Source organism: Zingiber officinale, chromosome 6A, assembly GCF_018446385.1.
Source record: "Zingiber officinale cultivar Zhangliang chromosome 6A, Zo_v1.1, whole genome shotgun sequence".
Taxonomy (NCBI): domain Eukaryota; kingdom Viridiplantae; phylum Streptophyta; class Magnoliopsida; order Zingiberales; family Zingiberaceae; genus Zingiber; species Zingiber officinale.
In genome coordinates, this window is record NC_055997.1 from 130358613 (window position 1) to 130385915 (window position 27303).

Genomic DNA, 27303 nt, shown 5'->3' on the forward strand with positions numbered 1-27303 from the left:
TCGGTCGATCGAATAGAGGAATCGGTCGACCGAACGCCCATTACACCTATAAAAAGAGGCTCGAGGTTTGAGGCTGGAATAACACTTACTGATTATTCAAAAGGCTCTCTCTGCGCAAGCTACACGTGCTACAAGTTCTCTACAAGTTACTCCGTCCGAAAGTACCGACCGAGCTACTATTTCTACTTTCTTGTCGGTATATCATTTCTTAAGCTTGCATTGTATTATTTCATTAGTAAGATAGTAGGGTGTTACTATCTTGCTCACTTGTACGTTCTGCCTCTTTCAGAGGATTTCGGAAAAAAGGGTTATAGTGGATTGCCCATCGGTGCGATCAAGGATCGCGGGCCTTCGAGTAGAAGTCGACCTAGACTCTGAATGAAATAAACAAACTTGTCTATTTACTTTCCGCTGTGTACGATTCTGATTTCAAAATAAGAGAAAAAATTTTAAATACGCGATATTATCGATATTCACCCCCTCCTCTATCACACTTAATCGATCTATCATTACAGAGGTATTATAAAAGACGCCCCTTCTCCGCATGCAGGAGGGGGCTTTCTAAGAGTTGGCATCTCATTTTCTCTACTGCTCGTCTTCTACCTTTTTCATCTGCTATATTTATTTGAGAGTTAGAGTGACTATATCAGGAACCCTCCTGACCTTTTTCTTAGAGTTGTCAGGGGCACTCTTTCTTCTCCCTTTAGTTTTTGATCCTCAAGTTCCTCTCATTAAAAGTCTTCTCTTAGTCAGCATCAAAGCCAACTCATCAACAGTCAATGCTTTATCGATTTCAAATAGAATCAAGCATAATCACCTTTTGTTACCGTCATCACAACTTGTTCTAGGATGTCAAACCATCATGCATACAATTTCCATGATCACTAAATCTATAATTCAATTTTATAAGTCTTGTCACAAACATACAAAATATTTAACTTAAATTATATTGTCAACCCATTGAATATCATCAACGTTAGCTAATTTGTGGTTAATGACTTAAAGGTAAACTTAATTTAGGACCGTTGAAGTGGGGAAAGTACTAAGAAAGTTCCATCGCTCTATGCTTAGTTGAGTAACATAATGTTTATACAAAACTGCATCACAGCCCAAAAACAAAAATAAAACAATAAAAAACAGCAAACAACATAATTTGCTTGTTTACAATCACAGGTTAATGTCGAGTTTGATCATCTTTCACTAGCACAGCCATCCAGAGCTCTCCTAACACACTGAGATCACAAAAGAGAGGCATTTCAACAAATGTTTGAGACTAACAAATTAGATAGACTATTTAAACAAGATGCAACCATGAGTTATGTTTGTTTCATTTATATTGGAGAAGAAACTTACTTGTATTCCGGGATCTCCATCGCAAATCCGGGATTGTTTGTCCATCTTCTATTTCAGCATCTGTTAAAGTCAGAGCCTTTTGAAGTTTTCTAAAGCAGAATATCTCAACCTCGGCCATGAAAATGGCAGTCACAGGACGGTGATCGGAAAGCTTCAACTCGGCTCTTTTGTAGTTTAAGAGTTTCACACCCTTTCCAAACCATAATATGCGATCACACCTGCGGAAGAAACAATAAAAAAAATTGGTTGAAAATGGAGATATTGATGAGGATATTATTAATATTTAATAGTTTAGAGAAAATAATAGTCGATATATATGATAAAAAAATGATGTGAGTACTGCTTTGAATGAAAATGTCACACAATCATTAGGCAAAATATTTTGAAATAAAGGTAATATAAGCTCATACCATGCAGGATTTCTCCTCCCACCCTTGTTGTCATCCTGCACATAGCTCATTGAGTTGAATTCATACTTGTAGGTCGGCGGAAAGCTTATGACACCCTCTGACCAACCGTCGAAAGCACGCCCTTTTTTTAGCTCTCGAGTTAGCTGCCATAGAAATTTTGAAGTTCTTGTCAAATCTCTAGGAGTTTGTTCACACAATTCTTTAAGATTGTAGATAGTGTTTTCAATCAACAAAACTATGTAATAGAATCTAAAGACTATAGAGACATTGAGTTCCACATTAATAGTGAATGGCTCTTATTGCGCCAATTACAGAAGTTTCAGTAAAGTTAGAAAGTTGGAAACCTGGTCCCTCTCTAACAACATACTCCAATTTTTGCGCGAAATGAATTCATTTGTTTCCTCAAACGATAAATCGATGCGGTAGTTTAGATCTCCTAGCCAAAAAATTCTTCTGTAAAGGTCGAAAGGTAGCAATGAGAATAAATTTAGACATTAGGCAAAACATCATCTTCTCATAAGTAGAGTTGCTTTTAATCCTAAACAAATGACAATCTACTTGATAAACCTTAAATACTTTAAACTCACTCATGATCATGGATTATTTTGGGCACTCCGGCACGAGCAACGGTACTAAATTGAGTTTTCCTGTGAATTTCTTGCACGTCTGCGTTCCTACGAAGTTCATCCCCACTTTTTTCGCCCGAAGAGAGATGACAACATGTGAAGCAAAATAGAGTTTGGTATATAGACATGCTAACTGATATTGAACCCTGAAGCAAGTTTAAGTTATCAAGTAAGTAGCATGCCAAATAATATGAACTCACTAGATAGAAGTACAACTTACTTTGTTTCCGATATAACCCATGACACCTACACCAACTGGAGATACCTTCAAGTTCTGGATGTGCTTCCTTAGGTCACGGCGAACCCATATCGAAAGGTATATTCCGATCATTTGTTTACTTACTATCCTTACAAAGGCCAATCTCTTCTTTCTACTTGGCACCAAATTCAGATCAAATTCAGGAGCCAAAACTCTTCCTAATGAATCCTTGTGCACATTACCAATAGGCCGGAAAGAATTGTATTTTCGAAAAGACTTTGCTGCTCTGAAGGAACTTGAGTTAGTTAAAGTGTGTTTCGATAACAAATCTAGTGGTTGTTCAGGCCAAACTAATCCAACCCTCTCTGCTGTGCTAAGTGTCCTCATTAACTTCTTTTCCTGAATCAATGGCATTGCTGAGTTCACATCAAAATCAACCAGAGTAAATTGATTCAACCTTCGAAACTGCTTCATGTCATATGGCCTAATGGGCTCGATATGATCAGAATTAGAATCTAGAGCATCTGTTGAATCATCGAAACTGTCAAGATTCTCATCATCATCGCGATAACCATCATCTTCATCAAAGTCACTGTTAGTCTCAGACATTTGTACTTCATGTGGTCTGAACCTGGATGGAGAGGAAGGATCACTGTAACATTTGTACTTGGGTTTTGCAGATCGATTACTATTTAGAGTTTTACGAATGAGATGTTCCCATTTTTCAACTGGCACACTATCCTCAGCGCCGAAAATGTTGGAGGCATTCAAAGGAACAATCTCCTGGATACTGCAAAACAAGAAATCTCACATGAACACCATAGATATCAGACCCGAGAAATCAATAAGCAAGTATCAAGGGATCGATTACCCGAGTGCATAGATATCAGCAGGTTCCTCCATGTCTATCCACTTTGCTATGTCAAGGTCATCAGATGGAACTTGTCCCCCAACATTCCAAGTTCCAGCACAGATCCTAAGGATCCAAAAATTAAAAGCCTTTAAGTAATGCAAGAATATGGAATGCTACTCTGCCTCCAACAGTGACTAATAATCTAGTGCTTTTACAAGGATTGATCGCATAAATAACAAGTGAAACATGCCTGAGTTCCTTGGTATCGATATATTGTGCCCGAAGAGTTTCAGAATTCCTCCTCCTCAATATGTATGGGATGCTCTCTAGATCATCATCTGCAGCAGAAAAGCATGGAGTTGCTGATGGGCAAAAAAAATCAATGTTCTTGAACTTGTTTACTACTTACCATGTTAGCATCTTACAATTAGGTAATGGATGTTAACTCTCAAGTATCAATGCTCATAATCTTGGGAGATTTTCTTCGTTACTTGGATGGAAATATAGAAGGAACAAATTTAGTTTCATCAAAGTTCTCTATTTTATCTCTAGTTACAATTGTTTAAGCATCTCGTATATGCAAATGAGTGACTAATCCATCCAAATAAACAAAGATGAATGAAGAACACAATTATTATTGTTTTCCTTTTCACTTCACTTAGCTACTTTATTTCATAAGCAAAGAAGAAGAACTAACCATTTGCAGCCTCGAATCCTCTTACCTTCCTCTCTCTTTCCCCCTGCATGCAACCACAATTCTCTGCAAGAAAAAGAGCCGCCTTAACTTTTTGCTAAGAACGAGCCTCGAAAATAGAGGAAGAAGAAGAGGCACATCGAATTTTTGTGACCTTCGCCGTCATCTTCAAAATCACTGTCGTTGCCGCCTTCGTCGGCGCTGAACTCCGAGTTGTTTCCTCTAATGTTGAGCCATTTCCTGAGCACCAACTTGGGCCAGAAAACCTGCAGTTAAATCCAACAACCCAAAACATAAATCAAGTAAACAGTGGAAAATCAAGAGAGAGGAAGGCATATAGAAAACCTCTGCAGGCTTCTTGGGCGTCTGTCTCATCTCTTTTCAGCTCCAACAAAGCTTCACTACACCACTTCTTCTTCTTCTTCTTAATTACTTTTTTCTAGTAATTGTGAAAGAAGGGATTCAGCAAAGCAGCAACTTTATTTATTAAAGAGCAAAGGGGAGATGGGAAAACAAGGCAACTGATTCGTGTTCGCTCTTTTTTATCTCGAAGTCGTCCACGAGTCCACGTCTTCTTCTGCTTCTCCGTAGTTCATGTTCCATAATATTAAACACCAACTCATTTTTTTTAATAATAATTTTTTCTGATAACAATTATCTTAATAATCGATACTTTACTAACTTTAGTAGAGCTCAAAATAAAATTATGGTAATATTTTTTTTATTTTATACCAAAAATGATTTTAAAATTTATTATTAATTTTCACAAATACATCCATCAAGATTATTAGAAATTTTTCTTATTAATCAATTAAGAATTATTGATATATTATTATAACAAAACTCAGTTATGATATATTATTAATAAAAAAAAATTATAATCAATTAAAAACCTAGAGTTATCTTTAATTCTAAAATAGCTTCTATAACTACCAATATAAATAATTTATTGGACTCATTTTACTCTACTCTCTATTAACTTAGTCCATTAAATCTGATTAGTTCACCTGAACCAATTGAAAATAAATGTATATTATTTCAACAATATATTATTTTAAAATAATTATTACATGAAAATAAATATTTAAGTTATTTTCAAACTAAATATAAAATATTTATTTCATAAGAATTTGATGTGATATTTGAGCATTATTAACGTGTCAGATAAGGAGACGTTGTACACTTCAAGGCTTTGGGACTGTAGCTTTTTAAACGTGTTGGAGCTTTTAGAAGTTCAAGTTTTATTTGAATGCTTAAAAATTTGAAATAGATAAATTTCAGAGTGGAAAATTAGTAGAGTGAGTATTTAATTAATTCGGTATATAAATTAATTTAATATTAGTTAATAATCAAAACTTTGTTAAAATTGAATTACTCAAATTAAATTAAAAATAATTTATATCGATTAACACTGAATTAATTAAATTTATTTAAAAAAATAATTAAAAATTATATAAAATAATATCACATTAACTAAATTAACTGAAAACTCGTCTCTAAAAATTAAAACAGATAAAAATTTGACATAATTTTCAGGAGGAATCGATTTCCTGTCTTCATCTTGAATCTATTCTATTCATGCTTTAAATCATTTATATAATTTTCACACTCACAATCATGAATATATTCTCAATCAAATCTTTTTTGTTGGTTAATTCTTAGATTCTGCTTTTTAATTAGTATAAAATATGAATTAAATTTTTACATGAAAAATATATTGTTTTTTTGCTTATTTGATTTGAGATAAAAAAAAAAATGTATATTATATTCTTCTAGGGTTGTGTTGGCAATGGTTCGATCTAACTGTAGTGGAAGTTTGTTGACATGGAATTAACTTAACTGTGGTTAACCAAGGAACTAGAATTAAATGAGGAAAAAAAAAACATGAGTGGATGTGTCGCCTTTTTCCTTCATTTGGTTTCATTATGGAACGCATGAAATGCATGGATTTACTTTTAGTATTAACTTTCTTTAAAGAATATTGTGGTTCAGCGTTTTTCACACGGACCATGAAATGTTTGAACATTTAACAAAAAAAATGTTTGAATATTATTTATTTATTAAAAATAAAGCTAATTGCATGCTGAAGTGTTTTTCTCCGTTGAAATCAGACAAAAATAGCATACGGAAGAAAATTTGCTCAGTTTTCTTTTAATATATTCTTCCCTTCAGGAATTCACACTAAGCTTTTATTTTAACTAATATCAAATAAAATAGATTAGCATGCTTTGTATTTTCTTCTTTCAAGAGAAAAAACAAAAAACAGTACCGTCGGCAGTTTGCTGTGGGAACCAGTTCTGGATTTATTGTAGGAAGTCCAACAGCATCACCATCAGTTGGTAGTAGTAACACTCTAGATTTTATTGTTTATGTACCGGTTTAAGCAAAAGGTTAAGAACTTAAACACTGATTATCAAGTCATTTTCTAATTATATTAACCAACTAGTCGGCAAGACACTACTTGAGGTGGTATTATCAACTGTTATAAGTTAAGCTTAATCCATGTATTTAAAAAACAAATCACATTGGACGAGACTAAAGACTTGGCAATACCTGTCGGCAAACAGAAATGTGAATTAATTATTTGCTTTCTTGTTCTTCCAAAAGTATAGAATCAGTCACGTTCAACATTCAATAAAAACAAGTCTAGTGCACGAAACTTTCACTACGTGGGATCCCGAAGAAAGATTCATTGTACGCAATTTTATCTTACTTTTTACATGAAGCTATTTCTAAAATTCAAACTCGTAACCTTTTAATCACAAAATAATAACTTTACGTTCTGCATTCAATGCTTTGTGAAATAAGTTGTAAGAGCTCAGCTCAGTCTAGAATCAAAATAAAGCATTAAACCAAGCAAAGATTATAGATACTGATACAGGCAGTTATTTGATCTATTGAATTAAATTTATAATACTTCTAGTAAAGGGGAATTTAAATCAGATCAAATAGTTTCAGACCAAAGGGACAAACAGACTGTAAATAGCATATGTTAACTTTATCCAACAATAAGAAATAGAAACTTATCATTAAAAAAAAAAAATATATATATATATATATATATATATTAAAAAAATCAACATTTCCTTATATAAATACTAAATACATTAATATATTCCCTAAAAATATTACAATACTCTGTAAATACTTAAATTAATTTTATTTTTATTTTTTTTAACTAAATACTATAACCTAATTAGAAAATCTGAATCCTAGAAATAAAAACTTTAAAATAAAATTAACTTGAACATTATAATGTAATTAGGAAGTCTGAATTTTATATATATATATATATATATATATATATATATATATATATATATATATATAATATTCTTGTTCTTCCTGCGAGGGATTAACTAGATTATGCATACCACTGCCAACCTAGGCAGATGTGCGCTGGTGTGGTTTTGCATTCTCACAAATTGCATAAAAAACATTTTCTTTGTGTGAGCTGATGCACCTTTAAGCTGTTTCTTAATTCTAAGGCAAAAGATTTATCTGTATTTGAGCTGATGCACCTTTCAGCTGCAGTATAGAGGAAAGGTACAGGATGAGTTTCAAAATCGTCCATCAATTCTTGGCATACTTACATCTATGCTTAGGTGCATCATGCTTTCTCCCCTGTATATTTCTAGTTTCAAAAGGATCATTTTTACCTTTTAGTTTCCTCACAATTTTTACTCTAATTGTTCTAATATAAATTATTTTTTACTAGCATGCCATCTCCCAAAGCACTTGAGGGATTCCATGGAATGGACCTCATGCTCTTTTGGAGTAAAAAATCTCCAATTCTAACGAATCAACAAATCAATCAAACAAATTAATGATCTAATCAATAACAAGAGCTACCGAGATCATAACCGAAAAAACACAGATCATTGCAAGACATCAAACTGTTGCCAAGTATCAATTCCAAAAAAAAGAACAACCGTCAGTTACTCCTGGCCATTCAATGCACAAGGATACGCACTTCTACATGTCTAGGAAAAAAACCCAGGAGAGACTCACCGAGACGTACCATGATCGCGTTCAAACCTACGAGGGTTTCCGGAAGAATTCATCAATGCGGCGGGTGCCGGACGGCAGGGGCTTCCCCTCGGCGGATCTGGTCTTGGCGCCCGACGCGGGTTTGGGAGGCGGCGGAGTCGCCTTGGGTAGGCAATCGAGGAGGAAATCGGCCGTGGGTCGGTGGGCGCGAACCGCCGAGCGGATGTGGTCGGGCTTGATGGTGCGTCGCTTCTTCTGAATAACTGCGGATCGGGCGCCGAGGACGAGGGAGTCGAGGAAGAGGTCGGCGGAGAGGGAGATGAGGAAGAGGGCCTCCGAGTTCAGCTTGCGGATCTCGTTATCAAGCTTCACGATCTTCTTCACCCGGCCCGTCGGGAACGACGGGACCAGCGCTTCCCCGCCCCCTTCTTCTTCTTGCTCTCCTTGCTCGTGATGCGTAGCTTCTTCCATGCTGGGATCTCAATGCGGAGGACGAAGCGGCGCCGATGGTCTAACTAAACACTCAATTGGGGAAATGTTTCCCGCCAAAAGAAGAGCCACGACGGACCAGTGAGGTGCTCTACTAAATGGCCCAGATTTTATAATCATTAGGGCCGATGGGTCAAACCCACAAATTGTCACAAATAAAGTATTGTTTATTCGTGTGTAATTTAAAATGTTTTTGCCCTAAGAAAATCAATGTTGCATAATCAATCAAGTTTCAATGCTTCTACTTCCTTCAATACCAATACCAGGCTATGATACTGTGATAGAATATTTAGGTTATCATCTAAACACTTGTTATACATATTTCTTGATTTATTCTAATAATCGATGGAAAAATTTTATGAAATCAAATCGATCATTTTAGGACTAGTTAATTAGACTAAATGAATTTTTTATACAAAATAAAATCAAATTTAAAAAACTCCAAGTATATGTAATAGTTCTTATTTATGTATGCATTCATATTTATAAAGTATATTTATACTAAAATTCATGTCCTCCGTGAGTTAAGATTAGGGTTGTAAATGAACCAAGCGTTCGTGAACAAGCTTGATGTTCGGCTTGGTAAGAGCTTGTTTATGTTCGTTCAATATACATAAGATTAATTAAACAAATAAGCTTGAACAGCTCGTTAAGCTAAACAAATAAGCTTGAACACATATGTGTTCAGCTCGTTAACGTTCGTGAACAACGTTCGTGAACAATGTTCGTGAACAATGTTCGTGAACAACGTTCGTGAACAATGTTCACGAACCATATTTATTAATAAAACTCTTTCAATATGCTAAATAAATAATAAAATAAAATAAATAAATTTAAATTATCAATCTTAATAACTAATCAAATAATTAAAAGTTTCAAACAATCAAACAAACTTGAATTGAGAGCTTGATAATATCTAAACGAACCAAGCTCAAACCAAGCTCAAGCCAAGCTCGAACCAAGCCCAAGCTAAGCTCAAGTCAAGCTTGAATTGAGAGCTTGATAACATCTAAATGAACCAAGCTCAAGCCAAGCTTCAAATAAGCTCAAGAACACTCATTTCAAAAGCTTGGTTCATTTTAAGCTCGGCTCGGCTCGATTATCTTATCAAACAAGCTTGAACACCCCAAAACTCGGCTCGGCTCGTTTACAGCCCTAGTTAAGATCCGACTAAACCAACAAATTTTATAATTTCGACGTCACTCCAATAATTTTATATACCAAATAATCATAATGCAGTCATAAATATCTTACAATTTCTTCTATCGCCCAAATGATTTTATATAATATTCACTTGAAAAAATAATTTATAATGATTTACCCCCGATTCAACTGCTCAACTGCCGAAATCAATTTTTAAACGTGTCGAGCAGGAAGCAAGTCGCACCCCTCGTACGAGGCTCTCTGTCTCCATTATATCATAGGTAAACTAACCCTAAACTTCAACAGATCAGAAATTTCGAACTTTCTAGAATTTGTCATTAGAAAGAAATGTGTAATATACCACGAGATTTCGATCATTTCAAGAATCAAGAGCGTTTAAACGGAAGGATCAATGACTTTCAGATCTGTAAGAAATCAATGCGAGCAATCCTTAATTTGTTGGAAAACAGAGGGACATTACTAAACCATACTGCGTTCACGTTGTTACAGATATTGCTACAAACACCACACAACTACATTACGTATTATTTGCCGAAGCATCGAGCTTCACAGAGTAGAACAAAAGAAAGGCATCTACAGCAAGCATGGAAAATAGCAGCAGATCCAAGTAGCAGATAGATAATCGCAGCATGTTTTATATGAGTAATCACATGATCACTGCTCACGCGACCTTGACCTCATCAACTTTGGCCTTCTTGGGCTCCGGTGGCAGCACCTTCTTGACGGTGACAGAGGACGCCGTCCTGGCACACGGCGGAAACAGCATTGATGTCTACGTTGTCAGGGAGAGCAAACTTGCGCATGAACTTGCCATCGCAGCACTCCATCACAGTTAGTTGGCGTTGCCCTCTTCCGCACGATGCTCCATCCGAAGGTACTTGGCATTGCCCTCTTCCTCGCGTCGCCCAATCCACATGATTTTTTTTTTGTTTTGCTTTCGTTTGGCTATTATCTTATAAAATATTCAGAATAGTAAATCTCTTATAACATCTTATCAAGAAAATAAGTCTGATCTTTGTGAATCTCTTACAAACATTCTTTTGATTGAACCAAAGTTGCGTATGGGAAGATTATGCTTTACTATATAGAGGATTTACTCAAAAAGTGCAAGTGGAAATCACATCGATCATCGTGTTTCAGATGGAGGTCGAGGCGGGTATTGACATTTTACGAGGGATGGCTTGACAACTAGAGCAGGCAGCAGAAATGAAGTGAACATATGGCCTTTCTCATTGCCCATTCATATAAAACCATAACGCATAAAACCTTTATCAATGCAATGCATGATGTTGTTTATCATGAATTTTAAGCTGTATAATTAACATATTTTAATCTGTCGGCTGAATTAAATCAAAATGCCTAATTGAAAGTATCTATAAAAATTATAGGACTGATAACTGAAGCTTCTTTTTTTTCACACCTGCAAGAATGATCACTTTGGTTAAACTCCATTACCTTACCCTTTCAGTTACTTGGATTATTTCCATACCTAGAGATTTCGTTTTGGGACAAGGGTAACTCAGATAATAACTGCCCTTATAAGAGGCATGGGGTTAAATCTGTATTTTTAAGACCGAGGCGAAAAGATGATCCAGTACGAGGAAGAATTAGAAAAACAATACCAGAGAAATCCAAAATACTAAACTATTATCTGCATATTTTGGCCTAACAATTCTATCGTTTAAAAAAAAAATGACATACATGAAATAGTAATTAGTACGAGGGGAGCCAAACTTACCTCCAACTACAGTTAAACAAAGACACCCAAAATTTATACGTATTTCAAATTAGAACACCATAAACGGGAAAGAAAAACACAACTCTCCAACCATCAAGGTGGACACCGAACACTTTTAAAATCTCAGCAATATATCACCAAAAAAGAACATAGCAAGTTCAGACTTAGAGCTTTTCCAACAGTACACGAACATAGTAGCAAGACCAGTCCACCAGAAAAGATTCGCCAATATAAGACTCAAGAGAATGAAGGTGAAATGTATCAATAATATACCAATAAAAGTCGATCCTATCACTAATACCAAATACGAAATCCCATATCACATAAGAGACCCACCAAATCCGAGGGGAGCATCACTTCATTTGATCCAAAAACTAACCATATTTACATGAAGTTCTCAGATAAGGCAATCCAATCCTATCCACCCTACAAATCCCAAAAAGATTCCTATCAATCACATTACCCTAAGGATTCGCTCGATAGGACCCCTATAGGCCTGATTAGTCATATAATCTGTCGCCGCATTAGCCTCTCTATTTCGAATTCTAATTACCATATTTATGATCTCCCAATAGAACGATAAAGACTGCAAAATTTTCAGAGCCATCAATGAATCAGATTCCAACCATAATGGAAACATATGCTTATCAAAACATAGTTCCAAACCCTTTAGAATCCCAAACAACTCAACCCGAAGATTGGATCTCATCCCTATCAATACGTGCAAAGCAAAAATCACCTTACCTTCATCATCTCTAACAATAGCCCCGTAAGAGGATAAACTAGGATTTCCTTTGGCACATCCATTTGTATTTAATTTAAATCTACATTTTGATTTTCTCCAATATACAACATCAATAACGTTAATAGGAACACACTTCAAGGGAATCCCCAACAAACTAGGAATCAAAGTAGAACCTTTCTAGTTCTTGTTTTGGATAGTACTTGTCATTCTAGCACAAAGGTATCTAGTAACATTTCTACTAATTAACCGAGCCTCAGGTTTGATATCTCTATGCTTAGCATCATTTCTCGCTTTCTATAAAAACCAAATGATTAAAAAAGAAACAATCTCCCTTGCCCCGAAGACCAGTCCCTGCCATTCTTCCAATTTTCAAAAAATCTCCATTTGCTCACACAAAACATCTTAGCAAAGAAAACCCAAACTTCTTTAGCTACTGGACCATCAAAAAATAGGTGCTCCCATGATTCAACTTCAGCAAAGCATTAACACTTTGATACCAGATTCACTCTTCTTTGTAGCAGCTCGTCCACAGGTAATTGTTTCTTTAAATACCTCCAGACAAAAACTGCTATGGTTGGAGATAGCATTCTACTCCAGATTGCTACCCAGATTCCACCAGCATGATACTTCTGCCTTACTTGATTCCAAGTAGATTTCAATGAGAATTTACCATCACCGGCTGGTTTCCACATTAATTTATCAACCTCATCTGGTAATAAAGCTGTGCCGATCACTTCAGCTACCACCTCAACTTCTAACAAAGCCTCCAGCTCACATTGAACTCATCCTCTACTATCCAAGAACTTAGAAACTGTGAGCATTCTGCAATCTACATTATTCATCCCTATAAAAAGAGGCCCCCCATCAAAGCTGTGTCATACCAAAAATCCACCTGCCCCTTACCGAAGCTCCATCCATTCAGAATTTCTGCTACAGCTCTGCTTTTAATCAATCTTTTCCACCAAGAAGAAGCATTACTTTTAATAGAAACAATAACCAGACACTCCTTACTACAATATTGTTTGAGTAGATACCATGCCCAAGGTATATTATGTTCTCTGAATCTAAACCAAAGTCTTAAAGCCACGGCACAGGCAACATCCAAGAGTTTTCCCACACCAAGGTCCCCTTCCAACACTGGTTTGCAAACATCTTTCCATGCTATCCAGTGTATACTTTTTTTCAATTCTGTAGACCCCCAAAAGAAGTAGGCGAATATCATTTCTAGTTGATGGAGAGCACACAATGGAGGGAGTAAAACCTGAAGCAAGTACATAGGAATGGATGACAAAACACTTTGTATTAAGACAAGCCTTCAACCAAAGGAAGGTCTAGCAATATTCCAGCCAAGGAGTTTCGTTCTAACTTTCTCTAACAATGGCTGATGGTATACTGATTTCCTCATTCCTGCCACTATTGGAACACCCAAGTATGTTATAGGAGCAACACCTTCTGAAAATCCAGTTACCAAAATATTTTTAGAAGGAAAGAAATAACTCTTAGAAGCATTCACTTCTTGCCCAAAACATGCTATATAGAAATCCAAGAACTTCTTGACACATTTGACATGATTAAGGAACAATTCAGTAGGATCATGATATCATCCGCATAGGCTAAATGAGAAATCCTATATTCACATCCAGTGGCAAAATATAGCTGACGTGAGCTATTGAAGAGCTGATCCAAACCTCTTGATAAAAATTCTGCCGATGTAATGAATAGCAAAGGAGAAATAGCATCCCCTTGTCTTAGACCTCTTTTAGAATGAAAGAAACCTGATAATCTCATTAATCCTTACAGAAAACCAGCAATCAGTTATTATGCATCTTTTAATTATACCCATAAAACAATCAGAAAACCTGAAAGCCTTCATCACATTAAGTAGAAAAACCCATTGCACCCTATCATAGGCTTTAGCCATATCCAACTTCAATATCAGATTCCCACCACAGACCCTATAATTTAGCTTATGATTAAGCTCAAGATGAATATTGCAAAAATTAACCTTCCTTTGACAAAACCACTCTGAGATGGAGAAATCAGCTTGAACATCACCGAATTTAGCCTATTAGCAACCATCTTTGAAACAATTTTGTTAGATACATTACATAAGCTAACAGGTCCAAAATCTTTCCATTGTAACACATTATTACACTTTTGAATTAAAACAAGAGTTGTAGCAGCCATACCCCTTGGGAATGTCCCACCATTGAAGAAGTCCAAAACCGCCTCAAGCACATCTTCCTTGATAGTCTCCCAACACTCATAAAAAGCAACAGAGAACCCATCCGGCCCAGAGCCCATCCTCATGTATATCCCAAACCACTTGCTTAACCTCCTCCATGGTTGGATTTTTTTGACAAAGCAATATTTTCATTAGCGTCAATTAATGCTGAAATCTGTTCCATGTTATCAGTATGTAGAACTTCTACCTCATTGGCTAACAAGTTCTCAAAGAAAGAAACCCAAAAGTTTGTATAAGCTCAGCTTTTTCCAAACATGAGCCTCCCTCCCAGATTCTAAACATTCTCCCTGCTAACCTACGTTTTTGAACCAAATTGTGGAATAACTTTGTGTTTCTATCCCCTTCTCCTATCCATTTGGTAGCTGCTTTTTGTTTCCAAAACATTTCCTCCATGTGTAGAGTTTTAAACAAAGAAGCTTGTGATTCCCCCATCTGAATTCTATTCACCACAGAAGGATCGGCACCAAACTTTTTCTCAACCGCAGCATACCTCTCCTCCTCCAGCTTCACTTTGTCATGAATATTACCAAATACAACTTCATTCCACCATTTCAAATGATCCAGTCCTTTTAATTTGATCTGCAATTTTTGAAAACCATATTTATAACAGGGCAGCATCCAATTCAGCTTCACAGTAAGGGGAAATTTTGATGTTTGATCCACATCTTCTGAAACCTAAAGGAGGCTCTAGGAGGAGAAGAAACCGAAATATTAATCAATAAAGTACAATGATCAGAAGTTGCTCTGCTTAAATGCTCCACACGCACCACCAAATCCTTATCATTCCAAGAAGGAGAAATTAAAATCCTATCTAACCTCTTCCATATTCTCTTATTAGTCCAAGTAAATTTATCCCCAACAAAACCATGATCCGACAAACCTGATAGCATCAAGAAATCATTGAATTCTTTAATAGCTCCCGGCCTTAACAGAACACCCTTAAATTGTTCATCAATACTGGAGATCACATTGAAATCTCCTCCCACCAACCAGCAAACATCATCAATAGGTTTAACATCCAGCAACCTTTCCCACAAAATTCTCATTTCACCACTGTTACACTTGGCATACCGCTCCGAGATAAAAATACTACTAGGAAGCAATTGAGAGCTTATTTTGAGATGCATAAACTGTTCATGATCAAGCAAAAGATCACAAACGATATTGGCATCATGAAGAAACCAAATTTTACCAGATATAGCTGATTCAAATCTTGATCTTCTAATCATTAAAGCCTCATCCAACTCAATAAAGGGTTCCCCATGAAATTTAAATGATAAATTTCTTTTAAAAAATAAATTCTTCTCATAGATGCATCATTCCCTATTCCTCTAATATTCCAAATTAAACCAGCCATTAAAAATCAGCAGAGGTGGAAGTCTGTATCATTTAAGTTTTACGTTATTCATCATTTTAAGTATTCCTGGATCCCAATCTGGCCGCTGTCTAACTGCACCACCACTAGACTCATCATTTAGAACGGAGCTGCCTTTCTTGATCACAAGATTATCCAAATCCAAATCCTCCATTTAAACAAAAGATTTAGAAATATCTAAACCTCCTACATCCTCCTCTTCTGAAGAAGCTATGATCACCCCAGATCAGAATCATCAATAGGCAAAAAATTATGTTCCTGTAACAATTTTTTCCCCTGAGCTTTACCCTTTCTCTATGGCATACCATCCGACCTTGTATTTTTTGAGATTTCAGCCACAGCTACACCCTCCCCCCTATATGGCTTTGTTCCATAAGAAACATGAACCCCAACCTCCTCATGTACCATCTTCTGATTCACAATTAATTCCTCTTCTCTATCTCTAATATCGAGATTATGCAGATCCAGCACATTCTCCTCCATTCTGGAAAGAGTTTTCAACAGCAAAACCCTCCACAGACCCAAACTCGGGAGCTGAAACAGATTTTTTCCTTTGGAATCCATGCTGGCTTCCCCGCTCCAGCTTTCAAAGACACTACCTCAGAATCCCCTGGATGGGCTTCTACACACTCTTTAGGTATACCTTCCAGATGTTTGTCCTCCTTCAAATCCCTAGGATCTTCCCCCACAATAGCAGAGCTCTGTTTCCCAACACCCCAAGCTGGGTTTGGATGATAACCATTACCATAACATTCCTCAACTGAATGTCCTAAATGCTGGCAGTGTAGGCAGTATTTAGGTTGGCGTTCATAGATACCTTTTGTAATCTCCTGTCCTCTCCAATACCAATCGAGAAATCTTCAATCTTTGGTTTCAAAAGATCGATCTCTACACAAACTCTCGCCATTGTCAGCCTAGAGTCATCCGCTGTAGCTTGATCAACTTTCAGAGGCCTTCCAACAATATTCGCAGCTGCAAACAACCCCTTTTTGCAGAACATATGTATGGGAAGATCAGGAAGCTGGATCCAGACCGGAATCACAGAGGATTCAGCCTCATAGGGAAACTTCGGCGACCACTTAAAGATCCTCATAGGAAAGCACCCTATACACCAAATCCCCTCGTCCAAATCCTAGCCATATCCTCAATTGATGATAGGTGGATGAACACATGCCCAAACCTCATAAACCTGATATTGTAGAAACTGGACAGCCACAGATTCGCGAAGGATTGAATAATCGTCATCTGATTTGATCTCGACTCCAAAAATTTCCCAATAAGAGCAAAACGAAAGGCATTGGACATACCAGAAACCTCTTCCTCTGTGTAGAATATCGCAGGTTTGTTATTGTAGACTGTGGCTCGTTTGTAGTCCTCCCCCACTCCATCGAAACTTTTCTCCGCCGCCCACGGCAACACCGGCTTCAGAGCTTCTGCGTATGAAACCTTAGACAACATGCGCAAATCTTGAGATAGAAAGAAGGGGAAACCAATCTGGCACCGGCGTCGGCTGCATCCCGCATCAAGCTTCCAAATTTCCATCTTTCGTTGCTTCTGCGATAGTCGATCCCTCGCAAAGCAGCCACGATTTGGGCAAGGAAGAGAGCAAGGTGGAGGAGAACGACGACGAAGTTGACGGAGATGAGGACGAGGAAGCCGAATCATACATTTAAAATATAATTTTATATAATAAAATAAATAACAAAGTTTGTCCATCAAGAACTCTTAATATCATCGAATGATGCTTATCCAACTTGCTTGCCCATCAAATAATCTTCTCTATTGGAATTATTTGTACGAATACAAAAACATCCATTTAACTTTTAAGCAGCAAGGAAAGTGGTAGACAATGTAAAAGAGCAACTACTATTACTACTACGTTAGAAAATCACAATTATTCATACAATATTGTTATCCGAACTAGAAATTGCAGGTGAGGAATACCAACTTGTTTACTTGGCATTTAACCGGCCAATTTCCTCTTTTTTCCTTCAAATGTATCACATTGTATGTTTTTTTCCCTAGTCAACCAAATTAAGAACTTTTCCTAATGGACCGCCTATTTTTAAAACTTCAATAAGGCGAGAAAAATCGTGTGTAAAGCGCATTTTAACCTCTCAAAAGACGTTTGCTTAAGGGTGTTTCATTCAAGTACTGCGCCTAGGTCACTGCCCAAACACAAATGCACGCTTGGTTGTGGCTTGCAACTAGGCACAGTGAGGCACGCGCTTTTCACAACTATGAGTGTCCCTATAGTTTGAACAATTTTGTACATCTTCTTTATTCTTATATAAGGGAGATAGAATGCTTACCCTCCATTGATTAGGCAATTTTTTAATTTACAATATCAGGTTGAATAACTTTGTGAGTCATTCAATATCTTATTTCCCAAGGCATTTTCATATCTCTATCGAAATATGTCCAACTGTTTTTCAATTATGAATTCATTTAAAGCTTCTTATGCTCATAAGGTTTGAATTTTACGATAAAAATTTAAATTTTTATACTAACATACTTAAATTTCCTAAATTAAGTTGGTCATCTAAACCTTCATTAAAAAGTTGATGAAAATGCATTTTCCATCGTTCTTTTATTTTCTCATCATTTATTAATACCCTATAGCATTCATCTTTAATATTATCTTATTTGGATAAGATCTCTCGTCTTCCTCTCTCTCACTTTAGTTATTCTATAAATATCGTTTTCCCTTGTATCTAATTTTTTATATAAACGTTCAAAAATTTCATTCTTACCTTCATTTGCAGTTTTTTTTTTTTTTTTTTTGCATCTTTCGTGGCAACGGCATATTTTTTTAAATTTTCCTCATTCTTAAAAGTATATAATTCCTTATAGGCTATTCATTTTTTCTTTCACTTTCTCTTGTATTTTCTTATTCCACCTCCAAGATTATTTACTTGATGCTCGCCCCTTTGACTCACCGAGTACACTCTTAGCTACTATTTTCAACTTTAATACCATCTTATCCCAAGTCGTATTTGAGTCGTCATATATTTCTCATAATAATTGTAATCCTACCTATCCTTAAATATGTTTTGTTTCTCATCTTTAACTTTCATCATTTAATTCTTAATTCTAAGAGTCGTGCATACTATACTTGAGACGTATATCCAACACTACTAACGATAAGCCCTAAGATGACTTGTAATAGTAATCAACATTTGAAATAAAGTTTTAATATATTTCCTAATCAAGCCGAAAGGTACTTATTAATCCAGGCCCAAACTCAACATTGAGTCTTTTAGTTGAATAACATTGCTTCTCTAATATGTTCAAGTCAATAGAGAGCGTTCTTAAATTTTTACGAAAATCACATTACAATCTTTACAAATCTTTCTAATATTCTTTAATTTATGATTTATTATTCTCACTTTTGAATATTGACCAAATGTTCTTCTCTTTTCTTAGAAAACATATTGGCTAGTATAAAATCAAATGTTGTCACAGAATCCAATATAGTTTTTCCTTCTTCATTTCTTGTTTCAAACTCATAACCCCTATGTACTCTATCATATTTCTCATTTTTCACTCATACATACTCATTAAGATCTCTTCATATTAAAATCATTTTGGTTGGTGAAATATTTTGTAATACCTCATCTAGATCGTCCCAAAATATAAATTTGATATGTCCATCTAATCATTTGAAGTGTATATATGCTAATTACTTTAATAAATTTTTTCGCTGCAACTATCTTCTATCCCCTTTCTAAGTACTCCTATTATTTCATCCTTTAACGAACTATCTACAATAATATCTACTCCATTTCTTGTTTTACTCCTTCATGTGTACCATAACTTAAAACTTAAATTCTCTATCATCTTTGTCTTCTCTCCGACACATTGTCTCTTGTAAATGGGAATATTAATTCTTCTCCTAATTATAACATCGATTACCGCCATTGTTTTACCAATGAGCGTTTCTATGTTCCATGTTTCAAATCTTAGACCATTAATTTTCCTATAATATTTGTTCTTATTTAATGTGAATGAGAAATTAAAGAAATAAAAGATCCCAACTATAATATATGACTGTTTTGTGTGTTCAAATACTAAACCAACATTCAGAAATATTTGCATGAGCAGGACCGAGTCTAGAACATACCTGGAGGTGGGGGGCACCAGGACCTAATTTGGCGATTTCGGGACTAACTTTCTGTCCAGCTTCTAATATCTTGATAAGATCATTGGCAAATCTTGCATTAGCTGCAGTGAAGAATGAATATGCTGTGCCTTTAGCCCCAGCTCTTCCCATTCTGCCAATTCGGTGCACATAATCCTCCAAAGATCCAGGAAAGTCATAGTTGATCACATATTTCACATCCTTCACATCTGTAATGAGATGCAAAAGAAAATGTTAATGCTCCTTTTGCTGACAGAATATCACCTCAATTATGAAGAGGCATACCCAAACTGCGAGCAGCGACATCAGTAGCAGTCATTAAGGGACTTTTCCCTGATTTAAATTCTGAGAGAAACCAATCTCTTTCAGCTTGACTTTTATCCCCATCGATAGATAGAGCAGGCCAACCATCCAAACGTAGCTGTCTTGTGATCTGATCACAGCCCTTCTTGGTGTCCATAAATATCAAAATTCAGCTGCCATCCATTATGTCGTCCAACAGATTAAACAATCTGGCAAGGAAAAGAATTTTTATCTACATGTCATTCCACCACCATGACAGTAAAGCAATAAATATAAATGCATCGTACTTGTTGGTGTATCGCAAGATTGGCTTTCAAGTCAATAGAACCAACAATCACCTAAAGTAAGGGTAATCGATACGATGAGATGTAGCAAAAAAATATAGCACAGTGAGTTCAACTGTTGATTGTGTTTTTCAGCAACAAAGAACAATACACTACCTTGTATGGGTTGAAGAGAAACTGCATTGCAAGTTGCTCAACTTCCTTGGGCCAAGTAGCACTCCAGTAAAGAGTTTGGCGATCTGGGAGAATCTACCATGAAGAAAAAGGAAGTGACAATAAGAATAAAAAACATATAATCAAATTCAGTCTTCTAGAGAAAAATTCTGAACTTTAAATGACTTGATTTACTAAGAAGTCCAATATTAGAATGATAAATGTGTTGGTTCATATTTTAGTTTAAACAGGTCAAGAACTTGTGGCAACTTGTGATTTTACAGAAGACATTCAGGCTCACCCAAAATGTAGAGAATCTAGAGATTGCAGTAAGTTCAACACAATAAAGAGATTTATGATGAATAAAGTAGTGGCACCACAATCTTGATCAAAGCTATATTTGCGGCTAATTTCTTGGTGTTAGTCATCAAGATATAAAGAAAAACAAATCTAGAATGTTGTAGATAAGAACACCACATGATTACTCCAATAAAAAAAAATACCAGAATCAACTTGTTTGATATAAAGAAAAACAAATCTAGAATGTTGTAGATAAGAACACCACGTGATTACTCCAATAAAAAAAAATACCAGAATAACTTGTTTGATTATAAATTATACAAAAAAGGTTACCTATCCGTAGGTTCACTACCAAGAGGAAAAGATAGGATGAAAAGCAAGCCAACTTTCAATAGCATAGTTATATAAAAGGTTGCCCATGACCATGAGCTTCAATGCTAAGAAGAGAAAACAAGAAAACGTTCCAACTCATTCTAAATAGTGATACCTACAAGACTATAACAAATTTATTCCAAGATTTTGCCACATAACATTTTACATACTAAAGCATACCCCTCAAAAATTAAATATTGAGACAGAACTGATGATAAATTGCCATTACAAGCCATTGAGGAAAAAACTACATTAATCTGTAATGTTTGACACAAAATAAAGTAACTCCACATACAAACTTCTCAATCTAATAATTTTTTTTTAAAAAAAAAGTACCTGGGAAACAATTTTCCTAATTTGTTGATCGAAGCCCATGTCCATCATTCGATCAGCCTCGTCCAGAACAAGATAAGTTACTCTTCTTAAATTTGTATGATGTGATTCCAGCATATCAAAAAGACGTCCAGGTGTAGCAATAACAATCTCAGCACCTGAGTGAAGAAAGCATTATCCAGATATGCAATTGCATGGGAAATTAGCATACTAATGCAATGGTTTAAAAGATTTTTAAAAGGCAGTAACTACAAAATCAACATTAAAGTTAATGCAATAAAAAGGGCAACCCAATGCATAAAGCTCCCGTCAATGCAGAGTCCCGGGGAAAGGTCTATTGTACGTAACTTTACCCCTTTACAAGAGGTTGTTTCCGAAGTTAATGCAATATACTGTCATGAATTAATCATGCTCATACCCTTTCAATTACAGTGAATTTATTATATCCTCTTGACATTGATAACATATTCCAATTAAATTTTCTCTTGAATTGCTTCTCTTTTCTTCTTATTATATATTTGAAGTAAAATTTGGTTTTATTTTATTTTTGTTTTATACAATTTAAGCTATGATGGCAGCATGGTATTCTAGCTGGCTTTATTAATTTTAACTGGGATACCTAGTAGTAGGATGGTACATTTATATAGAGATAGATATTGGAGTACTGGATAACAGTGGAGGCTCGCGGCTTGGGGACGTCGCGAGCCTCCACTGTTATCTCCCTCTTCCTGCTATACGCTTCCACCTCCCCCTCGGTCTGGCGATCACGGAGGACGACTCCACATAGAAGTTCTTCTCGAAGGGGGTCAGCAGGTCCAAGTCCGCGCCGCCTCCCGTGTCTCGCTTGCCAGAGAACTCGAATCCCCTGATGTAGCTCTGAGAACCGCTTCCCAGTCCCGTATCGCTGAAACGGGCAGAAAAACAACATGAAACCCCACCGTTTCATCTTTCCCTGGGTTTAGGGTTACAGGATGGACTCAGGATTACCTCTCCGTTCGCGGTAGGAGCCGGGGTCGGAGGCGCGACCGTCGTAGCGGCTCATCCTTCTCTAAGAAAACCTGAAGAGATCACGATCTCGTCGTCGCTTCGCCTGAACTCCGCTGAAAGTGGAGATAGTGCAGAGCAAAATAGGCCTTTTGTGTCGAGGGGCGACATTGGAAATGGAACATTCGAGGGGGCCTTCAAGAGTTAACCATGTTTGTTTTGACTCGGTCGAACAGCAAATGTTCAGTTGGGCCCATAATCTTCTAGATACATCATCGTCTTCGTCTGCACTGATTTTGGATTACACTAAAATTGTGCATTTGTACTAAAAACTCATTCATATTAATTTAATTATTAAAAATATATATAATATATAAGCTTCTCTATGAACTCGTTATTAATTTTTCTTCGACTGCAATTAAAGGAGGTTAAAAGTATTTCTTAATTTATTTTAGGCTAAATAACTTTCAACTCTCCTGTGTTTTCCATCCAAAAACAATTTATCCCCTATATTTAAAAAATGACACTTAGCCCCCCTATATTTTAAAGAAAAAAGAAAAAAAAATTAATAAATGACCAAAATAACCCTTACTTTTATTTAAGTGTTAAAATTATGACTAAATAACTTTAAGTCCCTTTTATTTTCCATCCAAGATTTTTTATTTTTATATTTCTTTTGTTTCTAGAAATATGAGATTACCCTTATTTTTTTATTGGTGCAATTTTGTCACACCAATACTTCATTGCTGCTTTATTGTATGACACATTTGATAATGAGAAAGAGATTTTTAATTATGAACTTTATTCCATCTTTATTTGTTTTTGGTTCATTAATTTAAAATTTTGATTTTTTTTATTTGGTAAGGGTGGTGGAATGAGTTTTTGAATAGTTATTTCTTTTAGAGTTGTTGCTTATCTATTGTTTATACTGGTGTATGTATAAATTTTGTAAGAGTTTTTTTAGGAACAAGTGAAATTTTGACCTATATATCAATCAGGTTTGGTTAAGATTAAACTTTCAACGATTATGTGAGATTTTTTATTTTTACTTTTCTTTTTGTCTAAAAATCTAAGGTTACCTTGAATAAGGATGTTTCAGTTAGAATAATTTTAACATTTAGAATAGTAAAGGAGTTATTTTGATCATTTACTATTTTTTTTCTTTTTTTCTTTAAAGCATAGGGGGCCAAGTGTCATTTTTTAAATACATGGGGAAACTACTTTTAGATAAAAATAAAAAGGGTTTAAAGTTATTTAGCCATAGTTTAACAATTAAATAGCAGGGTTATTTTGGTCATTTATTATTTTTTTTCCTTTTTTATTTAAAACATAGGGGGGCTAAATGTCATTTTTTAAATATAGGGGGGCAAACTGCTTTTGGAAGGAAAACATAGGGCGGTTTAAAGTTACTTAGCCTTTATTTTAATGATCGATGATAAATTTTCATAGAATTAGATTGATCATTACAACGTTACCTAATCTGATTAATTATTTTTTTTTCTCTATCTTATCCTTTATTTACTAATATCATAAATAATAAATAAATTTATTAGTTTAATTTATCTAAATTTTATTTATCCTTTTAAAAAAATATTCATCTACATATACAATCACTAATTAAATATAGTAAAGCTTAAACTAAATTTGAATTTGGTAAGATTTTTAATAAACAACATAAATTTTAATTCCAAAATTGCTTGAATTGTGTGCTAAAATCATAAAATCAATTTTGGTGTGGAAAAAAATATTTTGTCTAAAATGTTTACTTGAATTAAAATTTTTTTTTTAAAATTTATGGAATATTTAAATAAAATATTTGCATTACCAACCTAATATTTTTTATGGAAGTATAAAAAAATTTGATAATGATATTTTTATGACCATTCTTCTAAAAACAAAAATAGAGGACCACATACTTAAAATTAAGGGTAATTAGATGTAATTATAAAATTAAACAATAACGAAGGCAATACATGAAATAACAAATATCAAATAATCTAAGTATATTAGACTAATGAAGCAATAAAAAGAGATGGGAAAATACTCATTACAATTAAATATGAAACGACTTTATTTTTATTTTTTTTTTATGATAGGTGAAAATTTTTTATGAAATAAATCGATCATCTTTAGAATTAATCGACAAAACTCGAATACCTAATATCAGACTTTAAAAAAATAATGATAGCCTTCTAAACAATGATGTAACAATATAATGTCTTCTTAATTTTGTAGCCATCAATTTTTTAATTTCCTATGCATTTGAAGAGCCATCTTTCACGAGAGCTTCCTGATTTATTTTGATAGTAAAATTTTATAAAATTGAATCGATCATCCCAAAATTAATCTATTTAAGTTGAATAACGAGTGTCAATTAAAAAAAAAGATGACAATATTAAAATTTTCAATTTTTTGCCCAACCACGAAAGTAAGTTTCTGAAATTATCAAATCGCGCAAAGTAATTTCAAAATTACCAAATCATATATCAATTTCTCGTTTATCCCTATCATTCGGTTGATTTTTCATCAAGTCAAATCGATTTTCTTCTAACCGAAATGCTGAAATTTTGAACCAAGTTGTCAATTGTTTTTTTTTTTATTAAAGTCAATTTTAGATAAAATCATTTGATGACCAAACAATCTTAAATTGACATGAAACTAATTCATATGTGTTCGATTATCTCTCCTGATTATATCATGCTCTCAAAAGTCGTTTAACTTAATATATTAAGAGCAGTAATTTTTTGAACAATAATATGTTTGAAAATTTTAATTCGTGTTCAAGAAATAAGTACTCTTATTATTGGATCAAATTAGTATTTAAGGACATGGATGTAATCAAAAGAGATAGACGAACATATAAGAATGAGTTTCATGTCAATCCGAGATCATTTGATCCATCAACTGATTACTTAAAATGTTAACACTTCGCGATATAGAGTAAAATTTATTGGACTGATAAAAAAATTAATAGACTGATAAAAGTAAAATAGAAAATGGATACGTAATTTAGTAGTTTTGAAATTATCCTACATAAGTTAGTAATTTCAAAATTTTACATACATGATTTTGTAAAAAACTGGAATATTTACAAGGACCAAATACTTGAAATTAAGTGTAATTTAATGTTTATAAAGTTAAACAATAAATGAAGACAATGCATGCAAGTAACAAATTTCAGATAAACTACGTTGGTTAGATGAAGCAATGAAGAGAAGCGAAAATACTCATTACAATTAAATGGGAACAACATTATTGATGATTTAATGTTTATATAAGTATGATTATACAATAGGATCACTTTGTCAAACCCAAAATAATCAGCTAGCGATTAATTATGAGATAATTTCGACACCCTAATTAAACCAAAATAAGTATGCTATTAATGAAACTTGCAGCATCTTGAATAAACTAGTTTTGGCCTTCAAGATCATCACAAATTTTATGTTCCATAATCCCAATCAGCTCGCCATTTGGGTGTAATAGTTTAAAAGTTTGGATTCCTTAAAGCAACAAAAGACTATTAAAAACTTCCGTAGCAGCAATACCGTGAAGATATAGGATGTCATAATATTCTCCTAGCAACATCTTAATCTAAAGAGAAGAATAAATCACATTTGACTAACTCTAAATGAGACTACCGTCAGATACATTATAACAACAAATGAATATGGAAGACCAGTCATCCGCATACATTTCAAGATGTCAAGCAAACAAAAATATAGAGATCTTGAAATTGAAAAACAACCAAATAAACTTTAGATCACATGACAATCTCACAAATTTCCATCGAATGCTCTCTACTTGTGTCGTTATGTCCATGTTGATACAGAGCATATACAAAAATATAGCACTTATACCAATATTATTCAACTTTCCCCAATGTTTATTCTTTCAAGAAATACAAAAACCTAATCTGAGAAGTGATTCAAGAAAACTAAAGAACTGGGCAAATGTAAATGGACGATCACAAGTAACCTAATCTGAGAAGTCATTCAAGAAAACCAAGAACTGGACATTTACAATGAAATCAAAAGAGAGAACAAAAGACCTACCGACCGATCGTGAATTAATAGATTATATTGTTGATCTCCTAGTCGGCGGAGATTGAATCGGGGGGATTGGAGTTGAGGATGTTTATTCTTTCAAGAAATACAAGAACCTAATCTGAGAAGTGATTCAAGAAAACTAAAGAACTGGGCAAATGTAAATGGACGATCACAAGTAACCTAATCTGAGAAGTCATTCAAGAAAACCAAGAACTGGACATTTACAATGAAATCAAAAGAGAGAACAAAAGACCTACCGACTGATCGTGAATTGATAGATTATATTGTTGAGCTCCTAGTCGGTGGAGATTGAATCGGGGGGATTGGAGTTGAGGATGATCTGCCTATTTTGGAAACTAGAGTTGACAGTCATTTCAGAAAGTTTGAAGGTGATCTCGATGGTCTGACTATCGTCAATATTGGGAATATAGCGACAAAATAAATATTTATAATTAAACAAGATTATTTGTTCGATATAAACAAAATTGTTTTATTGTGAAAAA

The 27303-nt window shown here is 34.7% G+C and overlaps 2 protein-coding genes and 1 pseudogene across 2 annotated transcripts; all 3 read right to left on the reverse strand.

Annotated features, from left to right (window-relative positions):
* Positions 1–1038: 1038 nt before the first annotated feature.
* On the reverse strand, positions 1039–4718 carry LOC121998087 (type IV inositol polyphosphate 5-phosphatase 3-like). Its single transcript, XM_042552838.1, has 11 exons — positions 4481–4718; positions 4290–4401; positions 4139–4201; positions 3692–3779; positions 3460–3564; positions 2610–3378; positions 2351–2535; positions 2108–2216; positions 1764–1906; positions 1354–1571; positions 1039–1232 (listed from the first exon to the last, which is right to left on the reverse strand). Exons 1-11 carry the CDS (start codon positions 4508–4510, stop codon positions 1225–1227), a joined length of 1830 nt encoding a protein of 609 aa, XP_042408772.1. The 5' UTR covers positions 4511–4718; the 3' UTR covers positions 1039–1224.
* Positions 4719–8006: 3288 nt separating this feature from the next.
* Positions 8007–8681, reverse strand: LOC121994418 (DNA polymerase epsilon subunit 4-like). Its single transcript, XM_042548460.1, has one exon. The coding sequence runs from the start codon at positions 8594–8596 to the stop codon at positions 8174–8176; it is 423 nt and encodes a 140-aa protein (XP_042404394.1). The 5' UTR covers positions 8597–8681; the 3' UTR covers positions 8007–8173.
* A 1502-nt stretch (positions 8682–10183) lies between these two features.
* Positions 10184–22809, reverse strand: LOC121995335 (annotated as a pseudogene).
* Between the last annotated feature and the right edge of the window lie 4494 nt (positions 22810–27303).